The sequence below is a fragment of the Leptonotus elevatus genome, chromosome 10 (assembly GCF_054856555.1).
Source record: "Leptonotus elevatus isolate MCC_2025b chromosome 10, RoL_Lele_1.0, whole genome shotgun sequence".
Taxonomy (NCBI): domain Eukaryota; kingdom Metazoa; phylum Chordata; class Actinopteri; order Syngnathiformes; family Syngnathidae; genus Leptonotus; species Leptonotus elevatus.
Window position 1 is genome coordinate 11,995,313 of NC_141248.1, and position 15,744 is coordinate 12,011,056.

Below are 15,744 nucleotides of genomic sequence, written 5' to 3' on the forward strand. Positions count from 1 at the left end.
AATATTTGGAGAAGAAATAAAGCCAAAGGCCCAACGGGTTACTGTTTTGTTTGGATAAACTAACGGCTGCTTTTTAGCTCATGTAATTCTGAGGGTTTCGGATGGAAAGACTACAGCAACAGTGTTTAGTGAACTGGAGGTGCGACTAAATATGGGATCATGGGATCATGGAAATGACTTTATTTGGGGGGGCTGGAGGTGGATGACGGCGAATTGACAAACTTTTCAAATCAATTTGACTTTTTACCAACTGGAAGCAGTTGCAACATGTGGAAAATCGGCATCAACCCTCCAAAAGATGAGCCCATTCTAGCTGATCAGGTGAGATGGGAAATTCTACGACATTATTATGCAGTATGCTTATTTATTTGTCGTTTGGTGCTGTTCGTAATAACATCAGCAATAAACCACAATTCTTTGATTTGTCAAATAGAGTCAAACGTCACTAGTACAAAGTTACAGTAAATGTAATGGAGCAAATTTAGCATGCTACTAGCCACCAAATTGAAATCCGATGCTGTGTCGTTCTTCATCACTGCAACCACAACAAACAAAAAACAATTGTGAAATTAACACTTCTTCCACAGTGTTAGCTTTGTAAAGACATTTGTTTTAATTCAAATCTTTCATTCGATAGTGGAGTGGGAATGAATGTGGTTGAGCGTGAATATGAGATATTTGGTGGGAAATGCATTTACTTTTAAAAACAACGGAGCTCTTCAGACCTTGAGGGTTTCACGTCAACGTTGACAAAAATTGGCACAGTCCTTTCGGTTACCCTGACTATCATTACGTCATTGTTTATGCATATCTTTGTTGTTGTTTTCCTGCTTCAAAGCCATTTATACACCTGTATGTAGGAAGCACAGAAGTAATGTGTACTAGACTGTTATAAATACAGTATTGATACACCAATATCAAATATGAGGACTGTTGCTTCTATTAAAACATTTAAAAACATTTTCATTTTGCAATTTATGTGGCTGTGCCACTACTCGACATGGCCTTTGTTGTTTGTTCCTTTGCGAAATGCAGTCAGAGCCATCCACAATCTATCATCTTTAGCTTCAGTATTAATAAACCAACTGTTTGACTTATTCAATTTGATATAATACTGCATTAAAGTTTTTAATTCAATGCGTGTGAATTTGCAATCGCCTCACCTCAATGAAAAGCATTCAGAAGTCAGATTTTGATTTCTTCGGTTACAATAGGTTTCTTCTATGACCATTTTTTTTCTCTTGAAAGTGACATATTCTGGAAAATGTACTTGTTCATAGCCACCTGGTAAGCAGAGCTGCAGTGTCAACACGGACACATCTTCTGATAGCAGGGTTATAATACGCTTCGGCTAAGCTGTGACATATTTTATCACAGGTGACGTTGCTGATTGCTGTCATTTAATTCTCACTCGGAAAAACTCATTAACATCGATCTCTATCTATAGCAGTGGTGTCAAACATATGGCCCGCGGGCCAGAAACGGCAACTCAGGAGGTCCAATCTGGCCCGTGAGGACAAAACACAAACTGCAGTTTTTCACTAACATTAACTGTTGCTGCTAATTTGATCCACTGCTTTAGATCAAATTTGTGTTTATGTTGTCTCTGTATTAAAAATGAGTTTGACAGCCCTGGTCTATAGTATATAGCCATATAGAATAGTTCATGTCTGTGTTAAAATACTGTAATTTGTACGTGTCAGTTGGACCTGATAATCATAAGTAAAAGTCTCCTGGGCTTTGACAACTGGCAGATAGATGTTGCGTCTCTGTGCAGGATCCTCCTGAGGTTGACGGCGGCGATGAGAATCCAGAGCGTGGTAACTGGACCAACAAGACAGAATATATGCTCTCTTTGATTGGTTACGCTATTGGTCTGGGAAATATTTGGAGATTTCCATATTTAGCCTACAAACACGGCGGGGGTAAGAATTCCACTTTACAAATACTTTGAATGACACTGATTCAGTATGTGAGCGGTACAAATGGTAATGCTTGTTTCTATCCTTTGAGCAGGTGCTTTTGTCATTGCCTATTTGATTATGTTGGCTTTGTTCGGCATTCCTCTGTACTTTCTGGAAAGCGCCATTGGTCAGTTCTCCAGTCAAGGCCCAGTCAACGTATGGAGAGCGGTGCCACTGCTTCAGGGTGAGCCTGTCAAGGAGCCTGAGAAAGTAATTCACAATCACTGGGCCATGAGCCATCACAATAGTGTGCTGTTGGAAATTATTTCATTTCACTTGACTATTCTCAAAATTATTCCTGTATGAACTATCCGTGCCGTACAGCCAATCAAAATGCCCGGAAAGTTTTCCACAGGTGAAAATACATTCCTGGGTTAAAAATGAATGTATACAGAATATACAGTAGCCTACACATATTTAGTTTTACAACAATACTTAATAAAAAATTTAATTTCATATGTACCCGTGAATGGAATAGTGACACACATGAGCGCCATACATATTGTGCTGGTCATGTTTGAGAGCACTTATATACAAATTGGAACAACATTTTACGTTTTTAAAACTAACATGAGTGTTCGGGGTTTATATATATATGTATATATATATATAAATATTAGAGCTGTAAAACGATGATATTTTTTAATCAGATGAATCACATCTTAGAATTTTGATTAATCACGATTAATCGCTTAAAAAAAGGCTTTTTTTTAATCAACATTTTTTTCCCGCCAAATTTGAAGAGCACTATGTGTTATGTGTTCATTCTTTTGACAATTAATGTTATGAGGACAGCTTCAAAAAATGTTGATCCACTGCACACACTCATCCTCCTCTTTTTCTAATCAGTTAATTACTTGCGTAATTTAAAATGGGGGGAAAAAAATCCCCAAAATTTTGACATGAGCAAACATTCTAAATGTGATACGTAAACATTTATTAAATGCTTTACTTTAATGCATGTAATTATGTTTATTGTTAAAACACAGCCTGTGCTACCTTAAACGTAGCCATCTGCTGTCACGCTAAAGGATAATCTATGGTCAAAATTAATAGTCCGATTAATCTGCATTATGATTAATGCAACAATTTTTTTGTGATTTGACAGCACTAATATATATATATATATATATATATATATATATATATATATATGAATAAAACTATGGAAAACTAAACTAAATCAAAGCATTTTCGAAAAAACAATCAAACTAACTGAATTAAAAAAAACAAGTCAACATGAAATGAAAACTGCTATATCAAAAAATAAAAATGGCAGTAGTGGCAGTAAAACTAAAACACACACGCACACAAAACATCCAAACTAATTATAACTCTGGCCTGAGCCAGCATGGAAAAAATTATAGGTTGAGCTCTGTTACTGTATAGAAGAGGTGCTGATTGCTGATTCATTTAGCATGTGGTGGTGCATGTTACATTTTACATTTCCCCATCCTCGATGCATACTGAGCATTCTGCCCTATGTGCAGGTGTCGGCGTTGGAACCATCTTTCTAACCAGCCTGATTGCAATATACTACAACGTCATTGTGTCCTACGGCTTGTTCTACCTGTTCGCCTCCTTCCAGTCTCCTGTGCCATGGTACACGTGTCAAAGTTGGGGCGATAACAACTGCAGCGACACACCTTTAGGTGCTCTGCAATATTCTGCATTGAACTGAATGGCACGAAATGTTTCTGGTTTCATTAAAATGACGCAAGACGCAAAGAGAGAACCTTTCTTGCCGAACTTCCCAAATGTATTTCAACCTCGTCATCCTATAATCCTTGTGTAGAAAAGCCTTTTGAAATGTTGAATAGCAGCTCTTTTGAAGCTTTAAACACAACTTTCAGTGCTCAAAGCCAGAAAAGAATTATGACTAATTTTGAAAATGTGATGAAAGATCACAAAGTTAATTGTTTGTCAAATAAACTTTCTTTAAACTTTAAACTTTCAAGAATTACAATTAACAACATAACCTCAACGTATCCCCCATAATGCTGAGCATGTCTGAATACGTTTTAAAATAGGAAATAATGAATATACAGCAGATATATAATTAGATTAGAACAATATGAGGTTGACATTTTATGTGCAAACATTAGCACTGAGTCATGCTAGCTTATCCAGCCGCAGCTTGCAACTTGTGCGGTGCAATTTGCTTAGCGCCGCCTAGCATTATTTTCCAACCAACTGGGAAAGCGGCGAGGGGAGGTGGTGACTTCGAAGTGGACGCGCATACAGCTGGCAGATCTCCTCGCTCCACGGTCAGACGTGATTAAAGCCATTTTCACACTGAGGCTGGTACGATGATGTCATCAACAAGCCTTATCCCGAAGTCCAAATCTATACAAATACAGTCCAAACACATATACCACAAATACCACCCACCCCATACTTGACTATTTTGCCAGCTGGCCCATTTCCCCCTCAAAACTGAACGTTTGTCTGTTAATCAGGAATCACTATTCTGGAAATGCCTCCGTTTCCTTTGCAATAAGTGCATAAGTGCCAATGTTCGGCTCATTCGACGGTCCTTTTAAGCTGATATCAAATAATGGCTTTCTATAGTGGCAGTAAACTTCAGACGCCGGCTGAGGTAGATAAGTTCATTTATATCCAAGGTTGTATCTACTTGTGGCAGCTTCCATTGAATTCTCTTCACTGGTAATTGTGATTGCGGAGACTACACATTGTGAGCATCAATACTTCCTAGGGGGGGAAAGCAATTGACTCATCTCTCCTTCTGTAGTATATTGCAATAGCAGTGGCGCTTTAGTGGCCAACTGGACTCTGGACAACACGAGCTGCGCTTCATCTGATAAGATCAAACTTCGAGCGCAGAGCCCCAGTGAGCAATACTGGGAGTAAGGATGTTCCATTCACGTGCTCATAAATGTATATGCGCATTAGTTGATGTCTCAGTAAATGAGAGGTGTCTCTTATCTCTTTCTCAGTCACGTGGCTCTGCAGAGATCCGGTAGCATCGAGGAGACGGGTCCAATAGTTTGGCACTTGGCTCTCTGTTTGCTGCTGAACTCCATCCTTGTTGCTGTGGCACTCATCAAGGGAATCAAGTCATCAGGAAAAGTAAGTCAATGTCATATTTCACTCAACAACACCATATATATATATATATATATATATATATATATATATATATATATATATATATATATATATATATATATATATATATATATATATATATATATATATATATATATATATATATATATATATATATATGTCATATGATTGACAATGATTTCTGCTTCAATGTATAGATATGCAAAAAATTGTCATGATCTACTCCGGTCTGACTCACTAATGCTAATTAGCGCGCTACTCGTGGCGCCTTTATCACTCAAAAGAACAACTATTCATACAAAACGCTTCAGGAATGTATACAGAGAAGCATCTTAACATCCTACACTGCAAAACATAACAACTTTTACTGGAATAACTTGATCATGACTTTTTGCTTCTACGTGGCTACAACTTAACAGTGTATCAGAACGAGCGGGACCACACTGCCCCTAAGTGGCCAAATTGCGTACAACATGAACGGTGCTCCCAATAAAGGCACACACAAACAAGGGCAAGACAGTATAAAATAATTGGAATAAAATCGATTTTGGGGACATTTAAAATCGATTCCGAATCATACCAAATGAGAATTGCGATTCTTATGAGAATCTATTTTTTTGGCACACCCCGAATATATATCTATTTATAATGTAGGTCAGCGTTTCTGATAGTGTTTAGGCCAGCATAGAATTCTTGCTGGCCCTAATTGGCCACCACCGGATTTTAAGTTTTTTGCTTATACTGTATGTATTCTGTGTCTCTGCAGGTTATGTATTTCACCTCTGTGTTCCCGTATGTGGTGCTTGTGATCCTGCTGATCAGAGGCGCGACACTCGAGGGAGCCAGAGATGGGATCGACTTCTACATTGGTGCTCAATCCAACCTCACCAAATTGGCAGAAGCAGAGGTGAGAAGTATTGAGCGTTAGTATGAATTTGCATAGTCATTGGCATCATGGAAAACAAGGAACGCGTGCATTCAGCTCAATATAAATTTTCACCAAAATTTGATGCCACAGAACACAGTGAAAGCTAAATTGAAGTTCCAAAAATCCACTGGTCAAGTAGAAAGAGATAGGGTTTCACAAAATGTCAACACAAGCAGATTGAATTGTGATGCTGAAGACAGTTTGGCAGTTGACATCAACAGTCTCTGCCATTCTGGTAAAAAATAAAATTATTTTCAATGTTTTTAGGTCTGGAAGGACGCTGCAACTCAGACTGCCTTTTCACTCGCGATTGCATGTGGGGGACTTGTGACTCTTGCTTCTTATGGCAAGTTCCACAACAACATGTTCATCGACTCAGTGGCCATATGCATCATCAACCATGGTAGGCCAGCAAACACACGTACACACAAGTTTGCAGTTGTGAGGATAAAATGGGATTGTTATGGCCGCAAATTAGTACGATTGTGTTATGTTGATGAGTGGTTAGCACAAGGACAATCGCTAAAGATAGTATTCACGGACGTCACGGGATCGCGAGTTTGCCCCTCATGTTGGGGCAACTTTCCAGCCGACTAAGCTGTGTTTATACCAGATGTTCTTTTGTTATTGATGACTGTCACCCCCAGCTTCCTCTAACGTTACTTGTGTAAGCAAGACGTATCCGGAAGATTTAGCTCAACACTCTTTGCAGCTGTACACGTTGAAACATTTGCCGATGTTACTGCCCGCAAATGCCCGGAGCGGACTACTGAGGTAGGAAGGTTCTCAAAAACACGGACGTTCTTCCGTCTTCTGTACTTTCGGCTTTTATTCGTTGCTATGTGCAGTTATCAATTGTGAATTCAAGGTGAAGAATCTTGGGTTATTTTTAAACCAAGTAGCTAGTTCCCCGACCGCGCTAGCTATGCTAGCTGTGCTAGCATGTTATAACAAAAACAACAACATTGTTGGTTCATCACTTATTTTCCTACACTTTAACAACAATTTCAACTTTTGGGCTGGTGGGAAAAGGAAAATAAGAGACCTTAAGGAGGGTATTTGGAGAGATCTCAAAATGGAACATACCACCAGATCTATTTTTAGCCAGAGCTAGCCACGGCTAGCGGCTCACATATATCACGATCGCATTATGGTAAAAGCATTTTTACCATCTTACAATGACACTTACCTTAAAACCAGTGGGCAGTATTTTATTTTGAAATGGCTTGGTTAGAACTATCAAAAAGCCCAAAACGGGTCACAATACCGCCTAGGGGTAAATTAAAATAATCAGAACACACTTTGGTTGATTTTGTGGGTTGGAAATCCTTTTGTTGTATCTTTGCAATTCCGGACACTTTGTCGTTCCCATTTGACATTCCATGGACCGGCACACAATGTGGGGCATAGGAATACTATGAAGAAGTTTCATTTCACATCTTCGTTCGCCCAATTTTGCACTCGTGAACGGCACACGGGTGCACCATTGTGAAACGGTTTGTGAAAATCCAGAATGAATGAACAAAATGAATGAATCAAAGTAATGTAGTAAGCAACACGAGCGCTCCTCAGCATTTGCTTGCGGTGTTTTGCTGGCCGTTTGCCACACCATGGGCCTGCTGGGTCGGTAGGTGAGGGTCGGTGACGTCATGTGAATACTTTGTATACAAATAGATGGATGAGTGAATGAATGAATGTAGGAAAGCTTAGAAGAGCAGGATTTAAAGTCTTTGGATTAAGATGTGAAAATAAACCTAAACCTTAAAATTTGCTTGAAATGAGGCACAAGTTGATTTGTGTGTTTAATGTGACAATTTGAATTCCAGCAACGAGCATTTTGGCAGGCTTTGCCACCTTTTCCATTTTGGGTCACATGTCCTACATCTACCAAGTTCCTATTGAAGAAGTGGTGAAAGACGGTCAGACAGTTGAAAAAGCACAAATTGAAAATGTCAAAAACCTATGCTTTGTGTTGTCTTATGCTATGATCTATTTTTACACAGGATTCGGCCTGACATTCATCGTGTACGCAGAAGCCCTGACCAAGCTTCCCATTTCCAACCTTTGGTCAATCCTCTTCTTTTTCATGATATTTGTTATTGGCCTCGACTCTCAGTTTACAAATTTCGGTAAGGTCATTATTCATTTGCTGCTATGTTCCCATGCATAACTTGACATAAACATGAAGCATCATCGTCATTATCACCAATGTTGTTTTTGACTAGAGGTGATCTCGACCTGCATCGCGGATGCTTTCCCTAAATCTAAACGGGCCTATATAAGCGCTGGTTGTTCCTGCATCTGCTTCTTATTAGGCCTGCCATTAGTCACCAAGGTGGGTCTATGGATAAGAGCTACTACAGCTAATTGCGTTAATACAATGCTCATGTGGCATATGTATCTGTGTAATAGGCAGGAATATACTGGCTGACACTAATGGATGCCTGCGTTGGAACCTGGATACTGATTGCTTTGGCTCTGATGGAGATCATTGGCTTCTGCTATATATATGGTAAAATTTACATTTTTTTCATCCATTCGCTGCCATTGACGACTATAGACGTCAAAGATCCTTTCTTACTGGATTGGCAGTGAATGAGTTAATATAACTTGTTGGGTTTGCATGTGTTCATTTCTACTCAACAAAAATCCCTTGTAAAGACTTACATTGTCCAAACAAGTGCACAGTTGAAACCAAAATGATGCAAATTAAATTTAGTGTTAAAGTAACAATTGTGCGGAGTATATACTGTCTGGAAATTATGCAAGAACGGGTTAAAAGACAGTCAAAGTTTGTGTTGACAAATCATTTAAAACTCGTCTCTGTGCTTTTTATATTTCGGAAATTATTCCTATCTCTGACATGTTCAAGGAAACGAAAGCTTATGAACCATTCGGCTCATGGCACCTTCTAACATAATCCAGAGCATTATACAGCTAGAACATTGGGTGTGCCTGTATTTGAAAGCCTACAAATAATTTTGGCAAAGGAACAAGTGAAATGAAAATGTTTTCCCCCTTTCTTTAATCATTTCCAGCCAACCAATACCCATTCAGCAAATAAAAATGTACTTTAATTCAACACTTGGCCAGGAACAGGTTTGAATAATTTGAAGTTCAACTGTACTCATTCTTAATTTCTGCTGTTTTTGCACGTGTGTGTGTGTTGCAGGTATAAGCCGATTAATTGAGGACATTGAGATGATGGTTGGGAAAAAGAGCTTCTGGTTCTGGCTGTGGTGGAGAGCATGTTGGTCCGTTATCAGCCCATGTATCCTGTTGGTGAATACAATCTCAACATTTGCTTCATTGAAATCAAAACAGAAATGCTATTTGAAGTGATTTCTCCTTTTGAACAGCTAAGGTGTTAATCTACTCATTGGGAGATGTTTCATAAATGGTCAAATACAAAGACTATTGTAAAGATATTTGTGGGCAAACTTTATTGAATGGTTTCGCTTAGATAATTGGTCGGCAACCTTTCCTGTCAAAAGAGCCATTTTAGGCCAAAACAACCAAAAATCTGTCTGGAGCCGCAAAACATTTGAATTAATTTTATTCTACCTTTTTTCTTCCGTTTTCGGATTTGTTTTTGTACTTTTTCATACTTAGTTTTTCATATAATTTTAGACTTTTCTACCTTTCTGTCAAATTTGACATTTCTGGCAAGTTTGTGCACATTTTATGGTAATTTGGAGGATTTCTTTTTTTTTATTTTGGGACATTTTACGGTTACATTTTCTGACACTTTTATTTTATTTATTTTATGATTATTTTGTGATTTTGTGTTTCAACATTTCATAGTTGCTTCTTTAAAAAATGATGTACTGCCTTTTTTTTAAAATAAATAAAAAAATCTGACTGTTTGAGCAATTTTATGTACATTTTACATTAATTTTCAGGATTTCTTCTTTTGTTATTTGGGAATTTTATAGTTCCTTTTTTTTTTTTTTTTTTTTTACATTTCCTTTCTGCATTTTATCTAATCAATTTTCTGACTTTTTAAAAAAGTTTTGCGAAATTTTATGGTTACTTTTTGGACATGTTTAGGTCACTTTTTCATCCACCTTTCGTTTATTTTTCTGACAACTAAAATCTTGGACTCTGACATTAAAAAAAATATATATATTTCTTCCTCTTTTTTTTTTAATCTAAATAAATAATTAATTAAATGAATATTTTATCTAAGAAAAATAAAAATAAATATGAAAAAAATAATTTTTTAAATAATTAATTGTTTTAGAGGCCTACAGGGAGCCACAGTAAAGGGACTAAATGTGGCTCTATTGCCACAGGTAGCAGACCCATGGCTTAGATTGTGCTGAGCATCCAAACCGTTTAATCAAAAGTTCAATTTCTGGTTCTATAGTGCGACCTTTTGCTTGTTGTGTTTGACCTTATCGAGGTCCCACTGAGTGTCACTTTAGTTGGACAAATACAACATGTCTATGGAGAGTTTAAATATAAAGTGTTCCACTAACAGCTAACTACTGTTCTTTAGGCCATCCTGGTGTGGTCTCTGCAATCGCTAACGCTGCCCAACTATGGAGGAGGAAAACTTCCAGTTTGGGCAGAAGCTCTGGGTTGGTGCATTGTTGCTCTCCCGCTCATATGGATCCCCATCATTGCTGTTTACAAGCTGGGCAAAGCGGAAGGAAACCTTTGGAAGGTGGTTTGGAGGTTTTTCATGAAAAAGCAGTCTGAAAGTTGTTACCTCAATTTACAAACTTTTCCTTGCAGCGCCTGAAGTCACTATGTGCCTCTTCGGAAGAATGGCATCCTTTTCTGGACATCCATCGAGGAGAGCGCTACTCAGAGGAACGCTGCCAAAAAATAAAACAAAAAGCAGCAGATCTCGAACAAATATCGATGCCAGTCTTCACTGGTTTGTGACGAAACAGAAATGCAGCAATAATGTGGATTTTGAACACAAAGCAACAATCAACATTTGTTTTCCATTAAAGAGGAGTGAAAACATGACATTTTATACTAGTGACGGACGAGTAACTGGTATCGGGTCGATACCCAGCCTTATTCCAAGGTATCAGTACTCGCGACGGTGGCCGATAAAATTATCGGTCGCCCTCTTGTGGCCATTTTATAAGCAGGAACTAGACATTTTAAGACTAGAAAAAGCTGTTAATTTCAAGCAATTTTAGCAATTTTAGTGTTTTTAGCAATACTAGCTACGTTAGCTATCAAGACGAGTGGTTCTTAAATTGAGGTCCTTCTTCCAGAAAAGGGCACAACATACTGATGGAAATATGCACTTATACTTAAGCAGTGGTTCAGTCACAAGACGTCTACATAATTACAGAACGTAGATACATGACTGATGAGTCTCTGTTTGGCCGTTTAAGTCGTTTAAGGCCAGTCGTAACAGTTAGCCAGCTAGCTTGTAGCCTGACGCCAGTGGTACGTTTGTGTACATTTGAGTTGGAAAGAGAATGATTCTGAATCACATTTACTCACCCGAGCAAAAACTCAACGGCAGTCTGTTAGTGCTTCTTTTGATCCGAGTTTGCTGACCCAACCACACACGAAATAGTTGTAGGCCTCCAGGTTTTTATATGCCTTCATTTGGCTAGCGGTGTAGTACAATGTCTGGAGGACGAGGTCGTTCGTGATTGCCTCTACACCAGGCAAATCCGACACGAGTTCGGAAAAAAATGCCCTCAGAGTGTAACGATCATATGCGACATATTTTACTATTTTTAGAGCGTATTGGCTACGTCCAGGCTCACCCAACGCTTTTGCATAGTTGCTTTCCTTCATTTTCAATGGGTGTTCTCTACTTCCTGACCCCCAGTTGAATTTTGTGTGCGCCGCCGGAATCACGTGATTGCAACCCTCCTATTGGGATATTTAGGTATTTGTTTAAAATGAAAAATAAAAAATTGGGGGGACTATTATGCATCAACAGTACTAGTGGTATCGGTATCAGTGACTACCGGTACTCAAGAGTTGAATGTTGTACTGGTATCAGTCTGATAAAAGTGGTATCAAATATCCCTACTTTATATATCTAAAAAATAATAATAATAACTCAACACTCTGCCAGTTCTCACTGTCTGTAACTTATTGACTCCAAATATGGCAGCAGAATGAGTGACATTTAAAACAAGCACATGACTCAAGAGTTTCAAGAGTGCAGCTCAGTTGTGTATCATCATTACATCAGATTCCATGCTGTGAAATAAAAAAAAAAATCTGTTTCTGCCTTTTTCTCTATTTAGTAAGCACTACTTTAGATGCAACGATGTGAATTCACAGCCTGATAACATGTATTTTAACCTTGCTAATATCATAAGAGCAGCACATTGATATAAATTCTCTGCTGCGATAATTATACATACTCAACTTACTGGAGCACTTAGCAAACTCTCCCTGTCACATTCACCATGGCAACCATGCGCAGAGAACCTGCAGATAAACATAGACCTGTTGCCACCACCCACGCAACAGACACGCTCAAAACGTGCCATGAAATGGCTCTGAGAAATGATCCAATCAAAGAATATTGTACGTTTTATCAGAGGTAGGTCATGAGAACACTGAATAACAATCATCTGGTCATTTTGAAATATCATTGAAAAGGAAATGCAACTGTTACTGTCATAGATGTATCTATGATGTCACTATTTCATAAAGAGATGATTTAGTGCGAAGCATGCACTCGCTAGCCTTTTCTACTTATGTGTTCCCTCTGCTTCTCCTCTCCACCCACAAACTGCAGGCTTCTTAAGATCCTGTTGTTATTAGATACTGCAAATCTTGTCACCATGGCAGCAAATTCCCAATCTCCTACCCATGTGCCCCCCCCCCCCCCCCCCACACACACACATATGAGCACACAGTACGTTATTGAGGTGTTTGTGGGTGGGTGCTTGTCCTTGAGCCCATACATGGAGTCTAGTACGAGAAGAGCCACCTCAGTGCCAGTGGATATGAAAAGCTCTGGCAGTGGGGGGGGGGGGGGGGATTACATAAGAATATTATTATTAACATTTACCCAGGAGACCAACAGAGTTTTGTGCTTGGGCTTCCTGCAATTGGAATGCACATGTAGACGTTTGGATTTCTTCCACATTCCGTGGTACAGCATTCATCTAAGGTACCATAGAAAACTCACACAGTAAATAACAAAAGAGGATACTAGTTGTAAAAAGTGTCTCAGAGTGCAGCGAGGGGTGGTATGATAAGAATTAGAGCAATATGAAATTCCTTGTAAATGTATGTGCTACACGGTCAGCATTTTTGGGCCGATCAGCGACCAGTAAGTTTGAAAAAAACGGATAATCGATCACCGATTCAATTAGAAAATGGAGCAAACAACTTTCATATTTACTCTATGGGGACTGGCCCAGCCCACAAATAGCAAAAAAACAACAACAACAAAATAAACAAACATACTTGACGAAAATTGAAATGGATGGTGGGAACACAAAAAACACTGACAAACATTAAATATATTATATTTATGTCTTATTTTGTGGAGCCGAGAGATCGTTTTTTTATATTTAATATATTTATTAATTAATATTATATTTTATATTTATATTTTTATATATTGTATTTATTTTTCACAGACAATCAGCAATTTCGCATAAAAATGCAAAATATCATCCGATCCCGATCCAGCCGATCAGATCGGGTTAAAGTCACTATGTACATTATAGCAATTTGGCAGTGATCAGTGAGAAATTACCAAAGATGCCGGTCCGTCATTTGTCATTCACCAGCGGCCAACCTGTCATTATTTCAGACCAGCCCAGTCCTCAGTTGTCAGTCCGTCACGCCGTCATCATTAGATTAACCACGGTTCCGTCATCGCTAAATGACAGTTTGTCACCGCTATCTTAGGACCGTCAGTAAAAAACTTTACAAGGATAAGAGCACACAATTTTATTAATTCAGAAACAGATTGGACAACTTTACACACAAAAACAAATACATTCTTATACTCCTCCTGCTTCTCCTCCCCAAATTGCCCTTTGTTGCTGGGGTATCCCAACAGGGACATCCTCGCCTTGAGGAACACCAGCTTCTGGAAGTTGGCGCAAAATGGGGTCTGTCAGGGACGATCTGAACGACCTTCAGTCAGCACTGACGGACTGCCCACCGCTGGCAATTACAATTCTCGCATACAAACATTTCCTTTGTCTGTTGGTCCTCGCAATGTTCTGAACTGTCTGCCAGAGGATGACAATTGAATTTGAGAGTGTTGTCCAGCATAGGTCAGGTCCGTGAGAATGTACTTCTCTCCTGAGGCAGCGAGAATTGTAGAGTTCCACCCAGGAAGGAGAAAAACAACCAGAAATCCTGCGAGCCTTGCTGATGACCAATTGGAGCCCTCGCCGGCCGGCCTGCCGCCGTGCAGCTGGAAAAGCACACACAGCTGCAGTGCGTTAGGATGCTCTATTGTGCATCAGTCAAAGGACACAGCCTGTTTCAGTGCGAGGTCATACAGTCTCTGCTGATGAGCCTTTTCGATGATGGCTCTAGTGTACACACTCCAGGTCAGGTGCTCAGGTGAAAAGAGGGCTAGTCTGGTTTTTTTTTTCCTTATGATGTTTGCTCTGATGGGAGGCAAGGACTGTGGAGACATGGGGACTACAGTCAACTTTTGGTTGCAGTCCCTGACCAAGAGACCAAGTCAACCAAAACTGACACAGTCTGTTGTAGAAAATACGATGTCTGAAATCCACAAAGAACAGCTGTGCGCAGCTTCTCTGCTGCTCCAGGTGTGTTCGTTTACTGTGGAAGACCGCAGTGATGGTGTCCGCTATGAACCTGTATGTCCCGTAGTGCTGGTTGAGTCCGTGGGGCCTTGATGTGGGTTCAGATCTGTTTCTAGAAGCACTTGGCTTTCATTGGCAACGTGTCAGTGGGTGATAGTCACTTAAGCTGCGGATGGTGTTAAAAGTGTGACAATGATGGAGGACATCAGGCAGGAGGGGACAATATAGCCTGACTCAGTGATTATGTTTACATGCAGTCAATATTCGGGTTAAGGTCAAAATTCTGCTATCTGAAACATTTAGATGCATGAACGGGCTCAATTGGAAGACACCGTTCGGGACAGTCAGCAACGCACGGACATCATTACGCAATATAGACGTTTCTGCTTTCAATAAAAAGACATATAAAGGGAGTCCTTGATTTACGAACAAGTTCTGTTCATACGCTGTGGACGTAGCCCGGATTTCCACGTAAGTCGGATTTTACCGTTGAAGTCGAAATATACATCAAAATACTTTATACGGTAATTAAAAAAAAAAAACATATTTCGGACATTTATTGCTGACGGATGGCAAAGAGGAGCTTGGAAACTTAAACACGGAAATGTGACGCGCATGACGGCGAGCCGACCTTCTCGATGGACGCCCGTTGATGGAGGTAACATGAAAAATGACGTAAAAGTGAAGAAATCGAATGACTTGTTTAGTGAGTGCGACATCGCCGCGCAGAAACCAATACCTCGTTCAAGTGAGGCATGCCGATCGCGTTTATATGAAAAAATATTCCGGTTAGAAAAAGGGTAACCCAGGGGTCTTATTTGTGTGTGTGTGTTTTTTTTTTAAACCCGAATAATAGCATATTCAGGTTTTTACATGGCCTTTAAAAACACAAATATTGCCAGTATTCGGGTCTTGGAAGGGTTATTGGCTAAATGCAAACATACTCAGTGATTGTTTAAAAATCTTGGTGAATACTCCTGCTAGCTTCGCCACACAGTCAGTTGCCTCAGCGTCACTGCAA

At 39.3% G+C, this 15,744-nt stretch overlaps 1 protein-coding gene across 1 annotated transcript; it reads left to right on the forward strand.

Moving 5' to 3' along the window:
* The first annotated feature begins 109 nt into the window (after nt 1–109).
* LOC147167065 (sodium- and chloride-dependent neutral and basic amino acid transporter B(0+)-like) lies at nt 110–12,096 on the forward strand. Its single transcript, XM_086087106.1, has 15 exons — nt 110–321; nt 1,778–1,925; nt 2,017–2,148; nt 3,455–3,616; nt 4,717–4,831; nt 4,922–5,054; nt 5,821–5,961; nt 6,250–6,385; nt 7,809–7,901; nt 7,986–8,111; nt 8,208–8,317; nt 8,395–8,494; nt 9,155–9,264; nt 10,484–10,651; nt 10,723–12,096. Exons 1-15 carry the CDS (start codon nt 268–270, stop codon nt 10,873–10,875), a joined length of 1,881 nt encoding a protein of 626 aa, XP_085943232.1. The 5' UTR covers nt 110–267; the 3' UTR covers nt 10,876–12,096.
* Nucleotides 12,097–15,744: the final 3,648 nt, after the last annotated feature.

What these genes read in the sequence shown, in the direction of transcription:
- LOC147167065 (XM_086087106.1), top strand. Translation starts at nt 268, where the DNA reads ATGTGGAAAATCGGCATCAACCCTCCAAAAGATGAGCCCATTCTAGCT. An exon ending in CATATGCATCATCAACCATG is followed by an intron (nt 6,386 to 7,808) that starts GTAGGCCAGCAA and finishes TTTGAATTCCAG; the next exon opens with CAACGAGCATTTTGGCAGGC. An exon ending in TCAGCCCATGTATCCTGTTG is followed by an intron (nt 9,265 to 10,483) that starts GTGAATACAATC and finishes ACTGTTCTTTAG; the next exon opens with GCCATCCTGGTGTGGTCTCT.